This window comes from Papio anubis, chromosome 8 (assembly GCF_008728515.1).
Source record: "Papio anubis isolate 15944 chromosome 8, Panubis1.0, whole genome shotgun sequence".
Classification (NCBI taxonomy): domain Eukaryota; kingdom Metazoa; phylum Chordata; class Mammalia; order Primates; family Cercopithecidae; genus Papio; species Papio anubis.
Window position 1 is genome coordinate 99,281,898 of NC_044983.1, and position 14,507 is coordinate 99,296,404.

The 14,507-nt window shown below is 33.4% G+C and overlaps 1 protein-coding gene across 42 annotated transcripts in view; it reads left to right on the top strand.

Moving 5' to 3' along the window:
- The window catches only part of RIMS2 (regulating synaptic membrane exocytosis 2), a 507,129-nt gene that overhangs the window by 147,233 nt on the left and 345,389 nt on the right, over window positions 1-14,507 (top strand). For 23 of the 42 annotated variants that reach the window (XM_031650105.1, XM_031650110.1, XM_031650083.1 and 20 more), the window contains exons 3-7: window positions 5,446-5,654; window positions 7,163-7,282; window positions 10,435-10,534; window positions 11,350-11,473; window positions 13,404-13,450. In XM_031650105.1, the coding sequence (XP_031505965.1) occupies window positions 5,446-5,654; window positions 7,163-7,282; window positions 10,435-10,534; window positions 11,350-11,473; window positions 13,404-13,450 (600 nt within the window). Of the gene's footprint in view, window positions 1-5,253; window positions 5,322-5,445; window positions 5,655-7,162; window positions 7,283-10,434; window positions 10,535-11,349; window positions 11,474-13,403; window positions 13,451-14,507 lie in introns of those variants that run through there. The other 19 variants (XM_031650090.1, XM_031650093.1, XM_031650130.1 and 16 more) reach the window with 2 other exon arrangements.

Genomic DNA, 14,507 nt, shown 5'->3' on the forward strand with positions numbered 1-14,507 from the left:
GCATGACTCCATAATGGTTGAACTAGTTTACAATCCACCAACAGTGTAAAGTATTTCCTATTTCCTCCACATCCTCTCCAGCACCCACCTTTGTTTCCGGCTTTTGAATAGTCGCCATTCTAACTGAATTGGCCAGATGGTATCTCATTGTGGTTTTGATTTGCATTTCTCTGATGGCTGATGTTGTTAAGGCATTTTTCCTTAATGTCCTGTTGGCTGCATGAAGATACCTTCTTTTGAGAAATGTCTGTTTATATGCATTTTTGCACTTTTTGGTGAGGTTTGTTTGCATTTTCTTATGAAATTTGTTTGGCAGGTTCTTTGTAGGGATTTCTGGATATTAGCTGTCAGGATGATGGGTGCAAAATTTTCTCCCATTCTATGAATTGTCTGTTCACTCTGATGAGTGGGACAGGGGATGCCCTCTCTCACTCCTATTCCAGCAGTGTTGGAAGTTCTGGCTTCCGGGCAATCCAGGCAGAGAAATCAGGAGGTATTCAGTTAGGAAAAGAGAAGTCAAATTGTCCCTGTTTGCAGATGACATGATTGTATATTTAAGAAACCCCATTGCCTCAGCCCAAAATCTCCTTAAGCTGATAAACGCTTCAGCAAAGTCTCAGGATACGAATTAATGTGCAAAGCACAAGCCTTCTTATACACCAGTAACAGACGACAGAGCCAAATCATGAATAGACTGCATTCACAATTGCTTCAAAGGTAAAATGCCTAGGAATCCAACACACAGGGGATGTAAAGGACCTCTTCAGGAGAACTACAAACCACTTGCTCAGTGAAATAAAGAGGACACAAACCAAATGGAAGAACATACCATCTGCTCGGATAGGAAGAATCAATATCATGAAAGTGGCCATACTACCCAAGATTATTTATAGATTCAATGCCATCCCCATTAAACTACCAATGAGTTTCTTCCACAGAATTGGAAAAACTGCTTTAAGAAGGTTTCATATGGAACCAAGAAAGGCCATCTCTGAGACAAATCCTAAGTCAAAGGAGAACAAAGCTGGAGGCATCCTGAAGCTTCAAACTATACTACAGGGCTACAGTAACCAAAACAGCATGGTACTGGTACCAAAACAGAGATGTAGACCAATGGAACAGAACAGAGTCCTCAGAAATAATACCACACATCTACAGCCATCTGATCTTTGACAAACCTGAGAAAAACAAGAAATGGGGAAAGGATTCCCTATTTAATAAATGGTGCTGGGAAAATTGGCTAGCCATAAGTAGAAAGCTGAAACTGGATCCTTTCCTTACTCCTTATACGAAAATTAATTCAAGATGGATTAGAGACTTAAATGTTAGACCTAATACCATAAAAACCCTAGAGGAAAACCTAGGTAGTACCATTCAGGACATATACATGGGCAAAGACTTCATGTCTAAAACACCAAAAGCAACAGCAGCAAAAGCCAAAATTGACAAATGGGATCTCATTAAACTAAAGAGCTTCTGCACAGCAAAAGAAAAAAAAAATTTATTATCTTAGTTCTATACTATTAAGCTGCAAAAAATAAGAATATCCAGTGGTAAGTATTATTAGGTCTATAATAATAGTCTTAATAGTTTTTAGGACTATTTTCTATATGATTTACCATTAATTATCTTATTCTTACAGGGACACTAATTTTACTCATTCAACAAGTTTTTATTTAGTACTTATACATGACAGTTTTTTGTTTTGTTTTGCTTTTGTTTTTGTTTTTGGAGATGAAGTCTCGCTTTGTTGTTGCCCAGGCTGGAGTGCAATGGCACTGTCTCAGCTCACTGCAACCTCCGCCTTCTGGGTTCAAATGATTCTCTTGCCTCAGCCTTCCAAGTAACTGGGACTGGGAGCTACATGCCACCATGCCCGGCTAGTTTTTGTATTTTTATTAGAGACGGAGTTTCATCATGTTGACCAGGCTGGTCTCAAACTCCTGACCTCAGGTGATCTACCTGCCTCGGCCTCACAAAGTGCTGGGATTACAGGCGTGAGCCACTGTGCCCAGAATATAGGACAATTTTTTTTTTTTTGTCAATCAGAGGTTTTAACTTTAGTTTCAAATGGTTAAACAGCTTATGTTTTTTATTTTCAGAACAAAAGAAATTACATGTCTGCCTTTTTGGTAGGTTGCAAGCACAGAGGGAGAAGAGAAATTTTGAGTTGAATTTTCTTACTGTCACATAAACCAGTTAAGAATTTTTATTTACAGGCTTCATACTGTTTTTTCTCTACTGCACAGATTTGTCAATGCTTTGTTGTGGGACACAACTGTATTTTGAAAGGGCTACAGGTTTTCTGAGACACAGATACTCTTAGCTTTTTGGGTAGCCATCCAGGCATGGGCATAAGTATCCTAGGAACTGGTCATCTCCATATACTCCAGTGTGTTTTACTAATATTGTAATTATGAAAAAGCTTGGGAAGCACTTCTCTGGCCCATAGGTTAAAGAATGGGATTCTTTCTACAAATTGCATATCGTGTGTGTTAGATAATAAAGCCTATTCTCTTTCATAAATGAGTTTCTTAAAAGAATTGTCTCCAGTAATTCTCAAACATCTGACCATAATCATCTGGAAGGCTTGTTAAAATACAGATTGCTAGGCCCACTAACAGTTTCTGATTCATTAAGTCTAGGGAGACACCCAGAATTTACATTTCTAACATGTTCCCAGGTGTTGCCGATGATGCTATTTTGAGAACTGCAATTTGAGAACCATTCATTTACACACAACTTTTTCTACTTTTCACTTCCCTTGGTTTTTTGGTTTCTTCAACCTGATTTTAATTTTCATCATTCTATCCAATTGTTCTTCCTGACATCTTTTCTAATCTTCATGGTTGCCAAATCCAATGCATATTTTTAACCTCCTCATCTTATTTGATATGTAAAAATCCTTCAGGATAGTTTATTTCTTCTTTGTTTTAGGCAACTCTATTTGATTTGGAGACCTCCCTCTGTCTCCCTCCTTCCTTTTTTTCTGTGCATGCTGTTTTTGAATCTTCTCTCTCTCCCCCCCTTTTTTTTTTCTCAAATCAAACCCTAAATGTCAGAATTCAGTTTGGGTTCTCTTCATACCTTATTTTACCCTCTATCCCTAAATGATCTCACTTACTCCTGTCTATATGTTAATAATTGCCAATTTATGTCTCCAGATCAAAACTTTAAGTTTTTTGTTTGTTTGTTTTGTTTTTTGAGACAGTCTTGCTCTGTCTCCAGGCTGGAGTGCAGTGGTGTGATCTCAGCTCACTGCAACCTTCGCCTCCAGGTTTCAAGCAATCCTCCTGCCTCAGCCTCCTGAGTAGCTTGGACTACAGTTGTGCACCACCACACCCAGCTAGTTTTTTGTATTTTTAGTAGAGATGGAGCTTCACCACGTTGGCCAGGATGATCTCCATCTCTTGACCTCATGATCCATCCACCTCAGCCTCCCAAAGTGCTGCGATTACAGGCATGAGCCACCATGTCCGGCCAAAACTTTAAGTTTTATTACACCCTAGCCAGTTTCCTTCTTGTATGTGCACTAGGTTCAAATAATATATCAAAATTCAACCACCATATTTAATAAATTCTAAGACGAACATTTTTATATCCTGAAAGTTATGAATCCTATAGTCAATGGTGTCGTATGTTTTATGAAATAGATTCCCTCTTACCCTTCCCTAACAAGAAGTGCTCTTCCTTCTTGTTCTTCTCCATCTTCAATCTTCTCTATCTCATAAATTTTTTCTTCCATTCAGTTATTAATGCCAGAAACTGGGGAGTTAACCTTGACTCTTTAGTCTTTCTTAACACTCAAAAACATCTCAGTCCCTTTTTTCTTACCATGTCTATTGCTATTATCTTTATTCAAGCCATAACTACCTTTTCCAAGGGTTACTGTAAATGTCTTTTAACTTTTGGTGTCATACAGCCTAGTCTCTATGTAGTACTTATATTCATCATTTTAAAATGTTAATCAGATTATGTCACCATTACACTTAAAATCCCTCAATGGTTGAAATTTAAAATCTTTAATATGAAATAAAAGACTTATCTAAGTTGTTCTGTGCTGCCTTACCAGTTTCACTTAGTACCATATTCTTCTTCATTCTTTTTGGTTCAGAAACCATTGTGTTCCTTCAGTTCTTTTATAGCACCATATCACATCTTTCAGTTCTCATCTTAAACATTATTACTTTAGGGGTGTTTGCTGACCCCAAAGTCAAAATTAGATCTTATTGTACTCTTTCATAGTGTCTTGTATTTTCCTATATGATACTGATGATTTGTTCTGTTTCTCTATCCCTACTCTGTTGTAAGCATATTTCATTGTTTTACCCTTTACAGTAGAGCTCAGCACAATACATAGCAAATGGAAGGTGTTCAGTATGTATTTTTAGAAAATAAAATTATAAATAGAATTTTAAAAGATATATGTGAATATATAGACTAAAAAGATATTAAAGATAACAAATATTTTATATTTTGAAATATTGAGCAAATAAGAAGCATGTAAGTTTGGGAAATGGTGGATATACATTCTTAGTTGCCAGTTACATAAATTATCTGACAAAATTTTTTTAATTTACTTTTTATAAGAATGTGATTTCTGAAAAAAGTTGAAAAATTATTTCAGAATATTAAGTGATTCATGATGTTTAAGTAAAGTTTATTTTTACTAATATTGAATGAATCTGTTTTATAATTTTCATACAAATTACTATTTTGTGGAAACAATTTTTTTAACCACCCAAATTTCTTGGGAGGTTTTAGCATGATGAAGAATATCATACTGCATTTCAGAAATGGCATTTAATTATTTGGCTTTTTAAAATACTGGTTATTGGCAAACCAATGTAAACTTTTTAAATGTCCCTTAATCTTTGGAGAACAAACTCATGTCTTTAGACCAACATGGGAGTAAAAAAAATAGCATGAATAACAGTCATAGCTGATAGTCTTTTTCAGCATATACATTTTTTTATTTCTATTTCTGTTTAGTATTATTTCTCTTTTCACAGGACTTTTGTTCTGTAGGCTCTGTCTAGAGATATAAACCTTATATTATACTTTCTATAAATTTTACTCATTTTAAATATTAGCTTTCTTTTGGCATATATATATATATATATATACACATACACACACACACAAAGTTCTTGAGACCAGACAGGATCACACAGTTTAAAATGTTTATAATGTCTCTGTCTGTCCCTTTTTTCACCATCTCCTTTACTGCGCTCTTTTGTCTGACTCTCACAGGAGACATGGATTACAACTGGTTGGATCATACGTCTTGGCATAGCAGTGAGGCATCCCCAATGTCTTTGGTGAGACATGTGGAGCCTTACTATTTAATTTTCGTTATCATTTCACTTTTCCTTTTTTATTTACACCTTTGCATGTTTCTTTTTTGTTTCTTTCTTTCTTTTTTTTTTTATCCCATACCTCTAGGGGACAGTCAAAAGGGAAAAAGAAAAACTAGTGAGCAGGCAGTTTTGTCGGACTCTAACACCAGGTCTGAAAGACAAAAGAAAATGATGTACTTTGGTGGCCACTCTTTGGAAGAGGATTTGGAATGGTCTGAACCTCAGATTAAGGACTCTGGGGTAGATACGTGTAGTAGCACAACCCTTAACGAGGAGCATAGCCATAGTGATAAGGTACTGAGATTGTGGAGCCTGCCTTTTAACCTGCTCATTCGGTCTTCGTTTGCTCTCTGTCACTCATTAAAACAGAACATAATAAAAGGACAGGGCATCTCAAGGGTCACTGTAGCATTTCTTAAGGTGCAGAAAAGAAAAACAAAACCAAACTAAACAAACAACAAACCAAAAAAATCTCTTGCTTACTTGGCTGTTTTTATTGTTTGACGGCATACCAAAAAATAAATATATAAAAATAAATCTTAGGAACAAAGGAATGTTTTGTCTTTCGTTGCATGAGAGAACTTTGTAGTGTTATTAAAAACCACAAATAATAAATAATTTTTGGATTGGCTTATTTGATTGCTTGCATATGTTTTCCTTGGGATGAAAATTAATAGTTTGAATCCCAGACAAAAGGGAGATAATTGGGACTGTTTGCACAGAAAAAGTTGTTTTTCTTTTTTCCCTTTCACTGTCATTTTGGTCTTTTGTTTTATTGTCATAGCATTTTAATGTAGTATTAATTAGTATTAGAGCCCTTGCCATCTGCTTTGATATTTATTATTTTTGCTTTTAGGATAGTGGGACTTTTGAAATCTTTTTACCATATAGATGCGATTGACTGGAACTTGCATTTTGCCTGCTAAATTTTGCATGAAGATATGCCTGTTACTTTTTGATAACTATGAAACTATGATTACACAAATCATTTACTTTCCTATTGAGCATATCATTCATAATAGAATAGTGTCATTATTTACAGAGGCCTTGGTTCAGCCCTGAGAAACAAAGAAACTACTAATGTTTTCAAGGTTATTTAACAATAGATATCATTGAATTATCTAGTAAAGGTAATTTACTAAATAGATCAGAAACCTGAAAGAATCATGAAAGAACCTCTGAGAAGTGAGAAATGTAATCTATTCCCACCTGTAAATGAAGCCTGTTTCTCTCCCATGCAGATTGAGTTGGAAATTTATTGGGGTTTATGTACACTTCATTATTTTAATCTAGAAACCTCTTCAAAAAAGCCCTCATCATAGGGTCAAATTTAATGTTTTAATATGATTTGACTTTTTAATTGTTACTGTAATACAGTCTTTCAAAATCTTCCAAATGTGTTTGAAGAGGAAATTTTCATTTTTAAATTAATTCACTTGCATAGAATTTCAGTGTATCTTTTCTACCTGTGAATTTTTATTTTTCAGCATGTAGATAATTAGTTGCACGCATTTTCAAAATTTCTCAGATTTTGTAGAGCTATTCATTATTGTGTTAGAGAACTGTAAGAACTGGAAGTAATTGGAGTTTGAAAAAAACTTTGAGATTATACTGAGGTTATAAGCATAATATAGTACACCCTTATGAGCAGTGCTTTGAAATGAAAGCTGGTTTGTGTAATCATAACACTGGAATTCTGAAGTTTAGAGAGGTCATACAATCAGAGACCATTTGTCATAAATTGACAAAATCATTTATTTATTTTGTATTTATTTATTTTGTTTGTTGATGCAAAATGTCAGCACCCTGTAACCTGGCAACCATCTAAAGATGGAGATCGTTTAATTGGTCGCATTTTATTAAATAAGCGTCTAAAAGATGGAAGTGTACCTCGAGATTCAGGAGCAATGCTTGGCTTGAAGGTATGTAATAAAATGTATGATATTTTGGCTCTATACTCTTATAGGTTTACCCGGAAAGCAAAGGATAACTTTCAACCTGTACCAATTTAGTAGTGTATTTTTCCATTTTCAATAATTTGTGAAGATTTGCACTCATTATCTAAAACATTTCATTTTCCCACTATTATTTAAGAAGTTGCCATAATTCCACAGTAATACTTGTGTATATATAAATTTGGAAGACATTAAAAGTAACCTCATTAGAATCTACCTGAATCTGAAATACAGTGGTCAAACTCATTTTAACTATACAGTTTATTCTTTAAGTCTAAATCTGTGTTTATATTTTATTAAAGTGATAGTTTTTTATAATTACTCAAAATGAAAACTTGGGAAATGTAATATGTATATTACATATGTATATATATAATTTTGTATAAATGCTGTAAAATGTGTGTGTGTGTGTATGTGCATATGTGCACTTAAGAGAGTACTGTTTGAATTCTAAAAACAAAAATAATTATACTGGGAAATTAAATACAAATATTGATTTATGTTTTACTGTAAAATACCAGGAAATTATTTGGTAAATACATTCAATAGAGCTTTGTTTGGTTTTTGTGCATCTAGTATACCCAATTAAAACCTGAAATGAAAAAGGAATATGCTGGGTGTCATGGTTCATGCCTGTAATTACAGCACTTTGAAAGGCCCAGGTGGGAATATTGCTTTGGACCAGGAGAATATTGCTTTGGACCTACCTAGACAACATAGTGAAGTCCTGTCTCTACCAATTTTTTTTTTTTTTTTTTTTTTGAGATGGAGTCTCGCTCTGTGGCCCAGGCTGGAGTGCAGTGTTGTGATCTCTGCTCACTGCAACCTCTGCCTCCTGGATTCAAGTGATTCTCCTGCCTCAGCCTCCCGAGTAGCTGTGACTATAGGCGCGTACCACCACTCCCAGCTATTTATTTATTTATTTATTTTGTATTCTTAGTAGTGATGGGATTTCACTATGTTGGCCAGGATCATCTTGATCTCTTGACCTCGTGATCCACCCACCTTGCCCTCCCAACGTGCTGGGATTGAACCACTGCGCTCAGCCCCAAAAATTTTAAAATAGCTGGACATAGCAGCACATGCCTGGAGTCCTAGCTACTGAGAAGGCTGAGGCAGGAGGACTGCTTAAGCCCAGGAGTTTGAGGTTAGAGTGGGCTGTGATCACACCACTGCACTCCAGCCTGGGCAACAGCGTGAGACTCTGTCTCTCTCTAAATAAAGTAAATGTTTTAGAGCTAAGTCATTCCTATAAAAGTTGTCCTGTAGAATATAAGAGATATTAGGAAACTTTGGATGTAGGTGGAAATGGGCTATGTATTAGGCCTTTCTTGCATTGCTTTAAAGAAATACCTGAGACTGGATAATTTATAAAGAAAAGAGGTTTAATCAGCTCATAGTTTTGCAAGCTTTAAAGGAAGCATGGTGCCAACATCTGCTTGGCTTCTGGGGAGGCCTCAGGAAGCTTACAATTATGGTCAAAGGTGAAGGGAGAGTACACATGTCACATGGCAAAAGCAGGAGCATGAGAGAGTGGGAGTGGGAAGCAAGGTGCCACATAGGTTTAAATGACCAGATCTTGGAAGAACATTTATTGGGTGGCATCCATGTACTTGCACTCACCTGAGCATTTTATATCTGTTATCCTAGTTAACACTCACAATAGATGAGAAATAGGCTTAGAGAGGTGTTTAACTTCCCCGTGGTCACAAGATGGTGATGATGGTGGAATTTAAATTCAGATTTGACCCATTTCCAGGGACAGTGAGATGTGCCTATAGTCCCAGCTACTTGGAAGGCTAAGGCAGGAGGATTGCTTGAGCCTAGGGTTTCAAGTCCAGCCTGAGCAAAATAGTGAGACCCTTTGTCTTAAAAACAATTTTTTAATCCAGAGATGCCTATTATAGTGTTAGAATAAAGATTAGGAAGTCTTGGCTTCAATTCCAAATACAGGAGTTACTAGTTACATGAAACTGGACAAATAAACTTCTCTTAGCTTTAGATTTCTTATCTATTCAATGAGGATAATTGAATTGTTGTAATATGATTAAATAAACAAACATACAGACATTTAGTAAAGTGCCTGGCAAGCTTTAAGATATCAATAATCATTATAGCTAGTGTAATTAATTAATTATTATTAATGTTTGTTAAGCCAAGAAAGTTTTTAAATATTTACTTAAGGATATAAGTCAATAAGAGCTATACATTTAATTTTCAGATTCAAACATAGGACTAATTAGTTTATTAACTGAATTGCAGCTATGTGTAATTCACTGTAATTATGAAAAAAATGCATGGAATAAGATACACCCCATGATTTTTGAATTCAAATAACTTTCACTCTGTTTAGAAGAGAAAAACCAATTCATTTCAGTCAGTGAAGTTAGTTGCTATTATTTGCTTCACTTGCCATCAAATTGAGATATTTGACTGAATGGTAGTTGATTAGAATCAAAGCATTAATTTTGTAAGATATACAAGTATACATATGACTCCACAGCATTATTCCTAACATTTTTATTCATTTTTAAAAGTTATATTTTAATAGAAACATAAAAATGAAAAATTGAGATTCAGATGGTCTGAAGTTTACATTACTTCTAATGCGATTAAGTAAATTTTGTAATTTTTTTCAAGTAAGATCCATCATCATTATGCACATTATCAGTGTTTCTAAAAGATTACCAATGAAAGTTTGGTGGTGTATCCTAATTATAGTAAAAGAAACAAAAATTTTGTATTAAAGTATTTACATCGATAACTAGAAATGTTTATATAATTAATATGATACTGTAAAATATGTTTTTGGAAATGACAAAAGCAAGAATTTTAGAATAAGGACAAAAATTACCAATTGTTATGTTGTTTCTAAGTTATGCAACATTTCAGCAAATAATGGGTATTAAATGGCAAAACAGTTGGAATATGTGAAAAAGACCTAGCTTTTAGGGCACGTACTAACCTAATAGAGACAATAAATTATTTAAGAAATCATTTTCTGTACACTAAATTAGCATTTTAGATGTTGCAAATTGTTCTAGGTATTTTTTACCTGAATCTTCAACTATGCTCATTTTAACAATATTCCTGTGTTAATACTTTCCTCTTTTAAACAGGTTGTAGGAGGAAAGATGACTGATTCAGGCCGGCTTTGTGCATTTATTACTAAAGTAAAAAAAGGAAGTTTAGCTGATACTGTAGGACATCTTAGACCAGGTAGGGTTTTACCTTTGATTATTTACATTTAAACTGTCCAACTTTAGTAGTTATGAGTTATTTTCATTTATTTAGAAGTGATTTGACAATAACAAAGAGCTCATTTAACTTAGATATAAATCTCTATTCATTAATGGAAAGTCAAAACTATTATTTCTTGAGTCATAGTAGATCAAAATTATTTTTATGTTGACTATATCTTATTTTTTTCTGATGGGTATTCTAATCTGTATATAATATTAACCTATTTTGTTTCCCATAGGACCTTTTTCTTTTGAGAAAATTCTAACGTAGTTTAGAACAAACTTTATGGACAAAGGCATATTTCCCACCATGTGTCACCCCTTATCTCTTTGGTAATGGATACTATTGGAGAAATCCTTGAGTACCTTAAAGAGGATTTGATAATATACTAATTATTAAGATTTTTACAAGAGAGTTTAGACAGTGGAAACCCTTTACAAAAAAACAAGGTGCTCAGTTGCACATATATTGAGAAACCTAGAGTATAAAGTCATAAAATCTTTAAAGAGGCAACTGATTTTGATTGTTGCTTAGAATTTGAATTTCTATTAAGAAATCACATAGAAATAATGTTTATGTAATTTTTTCTTTTAATCATTGTCCTTTTCTGTGAAATACGCTAATCACCATGGTCATCAAATTTTGTGTCACTGGAACTGTTCTGAGTATGTTTCATATTGTATAATAGTTATTTTATCCTATGGAGTTTATTGAAGTTTAAGATGCTGTTAAGTATAATTTATTGGATCAAATTTTCTTTATGAGATTATTATTACTGACACACACTATAGGTGATGAAGTATTAGAATGGAATGGAAGGCTATTGCAAGGAGCCACATTTGAGGAAGTATACAATATCATTCTAGAATCCAAACCTGAACCACAAGTAGAGCTTGTAGTTTCAAGGCCTATTGGGTAAGTTGGTTTCAGTATTTTATATGTGTGTGAAGTTGAATACTGTTAAACTATTTGTAATGTGCCATTTAATAATTTCTGATTGCTTTATGGAAATAAATTATTTTGTAGACAGTAACTTTTTCTCTTTCCTTACCAAAAGCATCACACCAAAAAAAATATCTCTTTATCTAATCATATAGATGGTAGAATATACAGTTACTTACAAAAGAAGAAATATTTACGTGTTTATTCATTTTATTGTAACACCTTAGACGGTGGTTATAGGATTTAGTAGGGGAAGGAGACTATAAATCATCTATAGTCTACACATTTTACATTTTTCAAAATAGAGATTTCAACATAGGAAAGAAAGGGCCAAAGGACATACTATTCCTAGATAGAGGTAATAGTTTATGGAAAAACATGACATCTTTTTTAACAAGGTGAACAAACAGACCCAAAATAAGCAAACATCAAAGTACTCTTTGGCTTTGTAATTTATACCTCTGTTTTATAATGCCTATGCATTAAATGTAATGCCTATAGATTAAAATTGACAATTTCCAAACATTGGCAATAAATGTTAAAGAGGCAACTGAATTACATTATATGCCAAGGCAAAATATATACTTGTATCAGAGTAAAAGTAACAGAAAAATATTACTGTTAGTGAATTATTAAATGCAGATTTAGGGTAAGAGCATTCTAGGGTAAAGCCTACAGAAATCATTTGTTGTAGAATAGTAATGTCCAGTGTTAATTCATTTAGGAAATGATGGGCCTGTATTATTTTTATCTCTTTTTTAAAAATGCTGAAGAAAACGACTTAGGGTGGTAGCTTAGTTTTATTGAAATGTTCCTTTTAAAGTATTAAATCTGGTACTTGAAATTGTATTCATTTTTTATTTTGTCTTTTCATAGTTTTGTATTATGATAAAACTGCAGTGTTTAAGATTAGTGTATTGATCAAATATATTTCTTGGTATTAAAGGATCTTCAAGTCTTGTTTTTGTTTAATATTTTAAATAATTTATAGTCCTTTATGTAATTTACTGAATGAATGTAACCATTAATATTTAATCCTTGTGTCAAATCTCAAATAAAAATATACACTTATTTTTGGTGTAAATATAGTTCCATGGTAATTTGAGATTTCCCCATAAGAAACGTGTTTGTCTTTTCTCAATGATGTTACTACATTTTAAAAGTTTCCGGTGGCTCATGCCTGTTATCCCAGCATTTTGGGAGGGCGAGGCGGGTGGATCCCTTGAAGTCAGCAGTTCAAAACCAACCTGGCCAACATGGTGAAACCTTGTCTCTGCTAAAAATACAAAAATTAGAGTGAGGCAGGAAAACTGCTTCAACCCAAGTGGAGGTTGCTGTGAGCTGAGATCGTGCCACTGCACTCCAGCCTGGTGACAGAGTGAGACTCCATCTTTATTATCTTTAAAAAATAAAAATAAATAAAATAAAATAAAATGAAAGTTTTAATCACAACATGAATATTTTACTTTTTATTTTGGTGATATTTTATTTGTACTTTAATGTTACTGATTTAGAACAGCAGGTAAAACCAAAGAGCAGAAGAGAATAAAAACCTATCTGTAAAACTTATCTTGTTTAATACAAATTTTTTATAATGGATAATTGTGCAGTGAGACACATAGAAAATAAAGTCTGTTTTTAAAAGTATGCTATGGATGCATATGAATTTTATTTCCTTTTAAATAGTTGAGGTTGGCCCAGAATACTTTTATGAGCAATAAGTACTAAGGCTTGTTTCTTATTTATATAATACCACTATTATACACAGTTTTCTTCATTTTACACTGTCCTATTAATAGATTGATAATGATAAAAAATATGAGTTGTATTAATTGTTGAAACAGTTTCTCTTTCTTTCTTTCTTTCTCTTTCTTTTTCTTTCTTTTTCTTTTTATCATTTCAGAGATATACCTAGAATACCTGATAGCACACATGCACAACTGGAGTCCAGTAAGTTTTATTTATTCTAGAAGAAAATGTTATTTATAATTGCATTCATCAGAGGTCAGATGAAGTATTTAGCTAGTAATGTGAAGTAAGAAATATGATACCCTTACTATCAAGTATGTAAGCATATAAAGATGGAAAATTTAGTATTATTTCATATCACTGTGGGAAAAAATACAAAAATGTAGAATATTTTAAGTTTTTTTTAAACATATTGTCTTATTACAGATTTTTAGATAGCATGATTAAGGTATACTGCAATAAACTGCACATACTTAAAGTACACAATTAGGTAAGTTTTGACATACATATATACCTGTGAAACCATCATCCCAACAAAAAATCATGAACATAGTCACTGCTCCCAAAAATTCACCCCCAAAACTTCCCCTAGTTTTAAGATTTACTGTTTGTAACCTCATCCTCATTAAGTAGGGGAAGATGCTTAGAATAAACTAGTGAATAATTACATTTATTCTAATTTATGTTTTTGGAAAGTGGGATAACAGTTCTGATTTAACATCAGAGGAGTAGTGGAACAATAAATACATAAGTTTAAAGTCAAATTTATCTATAATTTTAAACATTATTTTTAGTGGTATTTCAGATGTTAAATTATTTTTTTTCAATGAAGTAAGTTTATTGATTGAGAGTACAGTAAGGGATACTGGGAGAGAGGAAAAAAAGGATTGCAGTTTGAAATATGTTGATCAGGATAGACCACACTGAGAAGGAAGGATTGAAGGAAACATTTGGAGTGGCTGTCTGGGGGGAAATCTTTCCAGGTACAGGATGTGTGGATGCAATGGCAAGAAAGCCTAAGGTGCATTTAAGGAAATTCAAGGAGGTCAGTGTAGCTGAATGGAATGAGCAAGAGGAAGAATGGTATGAATGAGGATAGAGGAATAATGGGCAAATTGCATAGGCCGTGTAACCCACTGTAAGGACATTGGCTTTTACTTTCAGGAAAATTGGGAGCTATCTAGGATGGTTTTGATACTTAGTGTTAAATACTGGCTACTAGGTTGATACTTAGATACTTAGTGTTAAAATCTGGCTA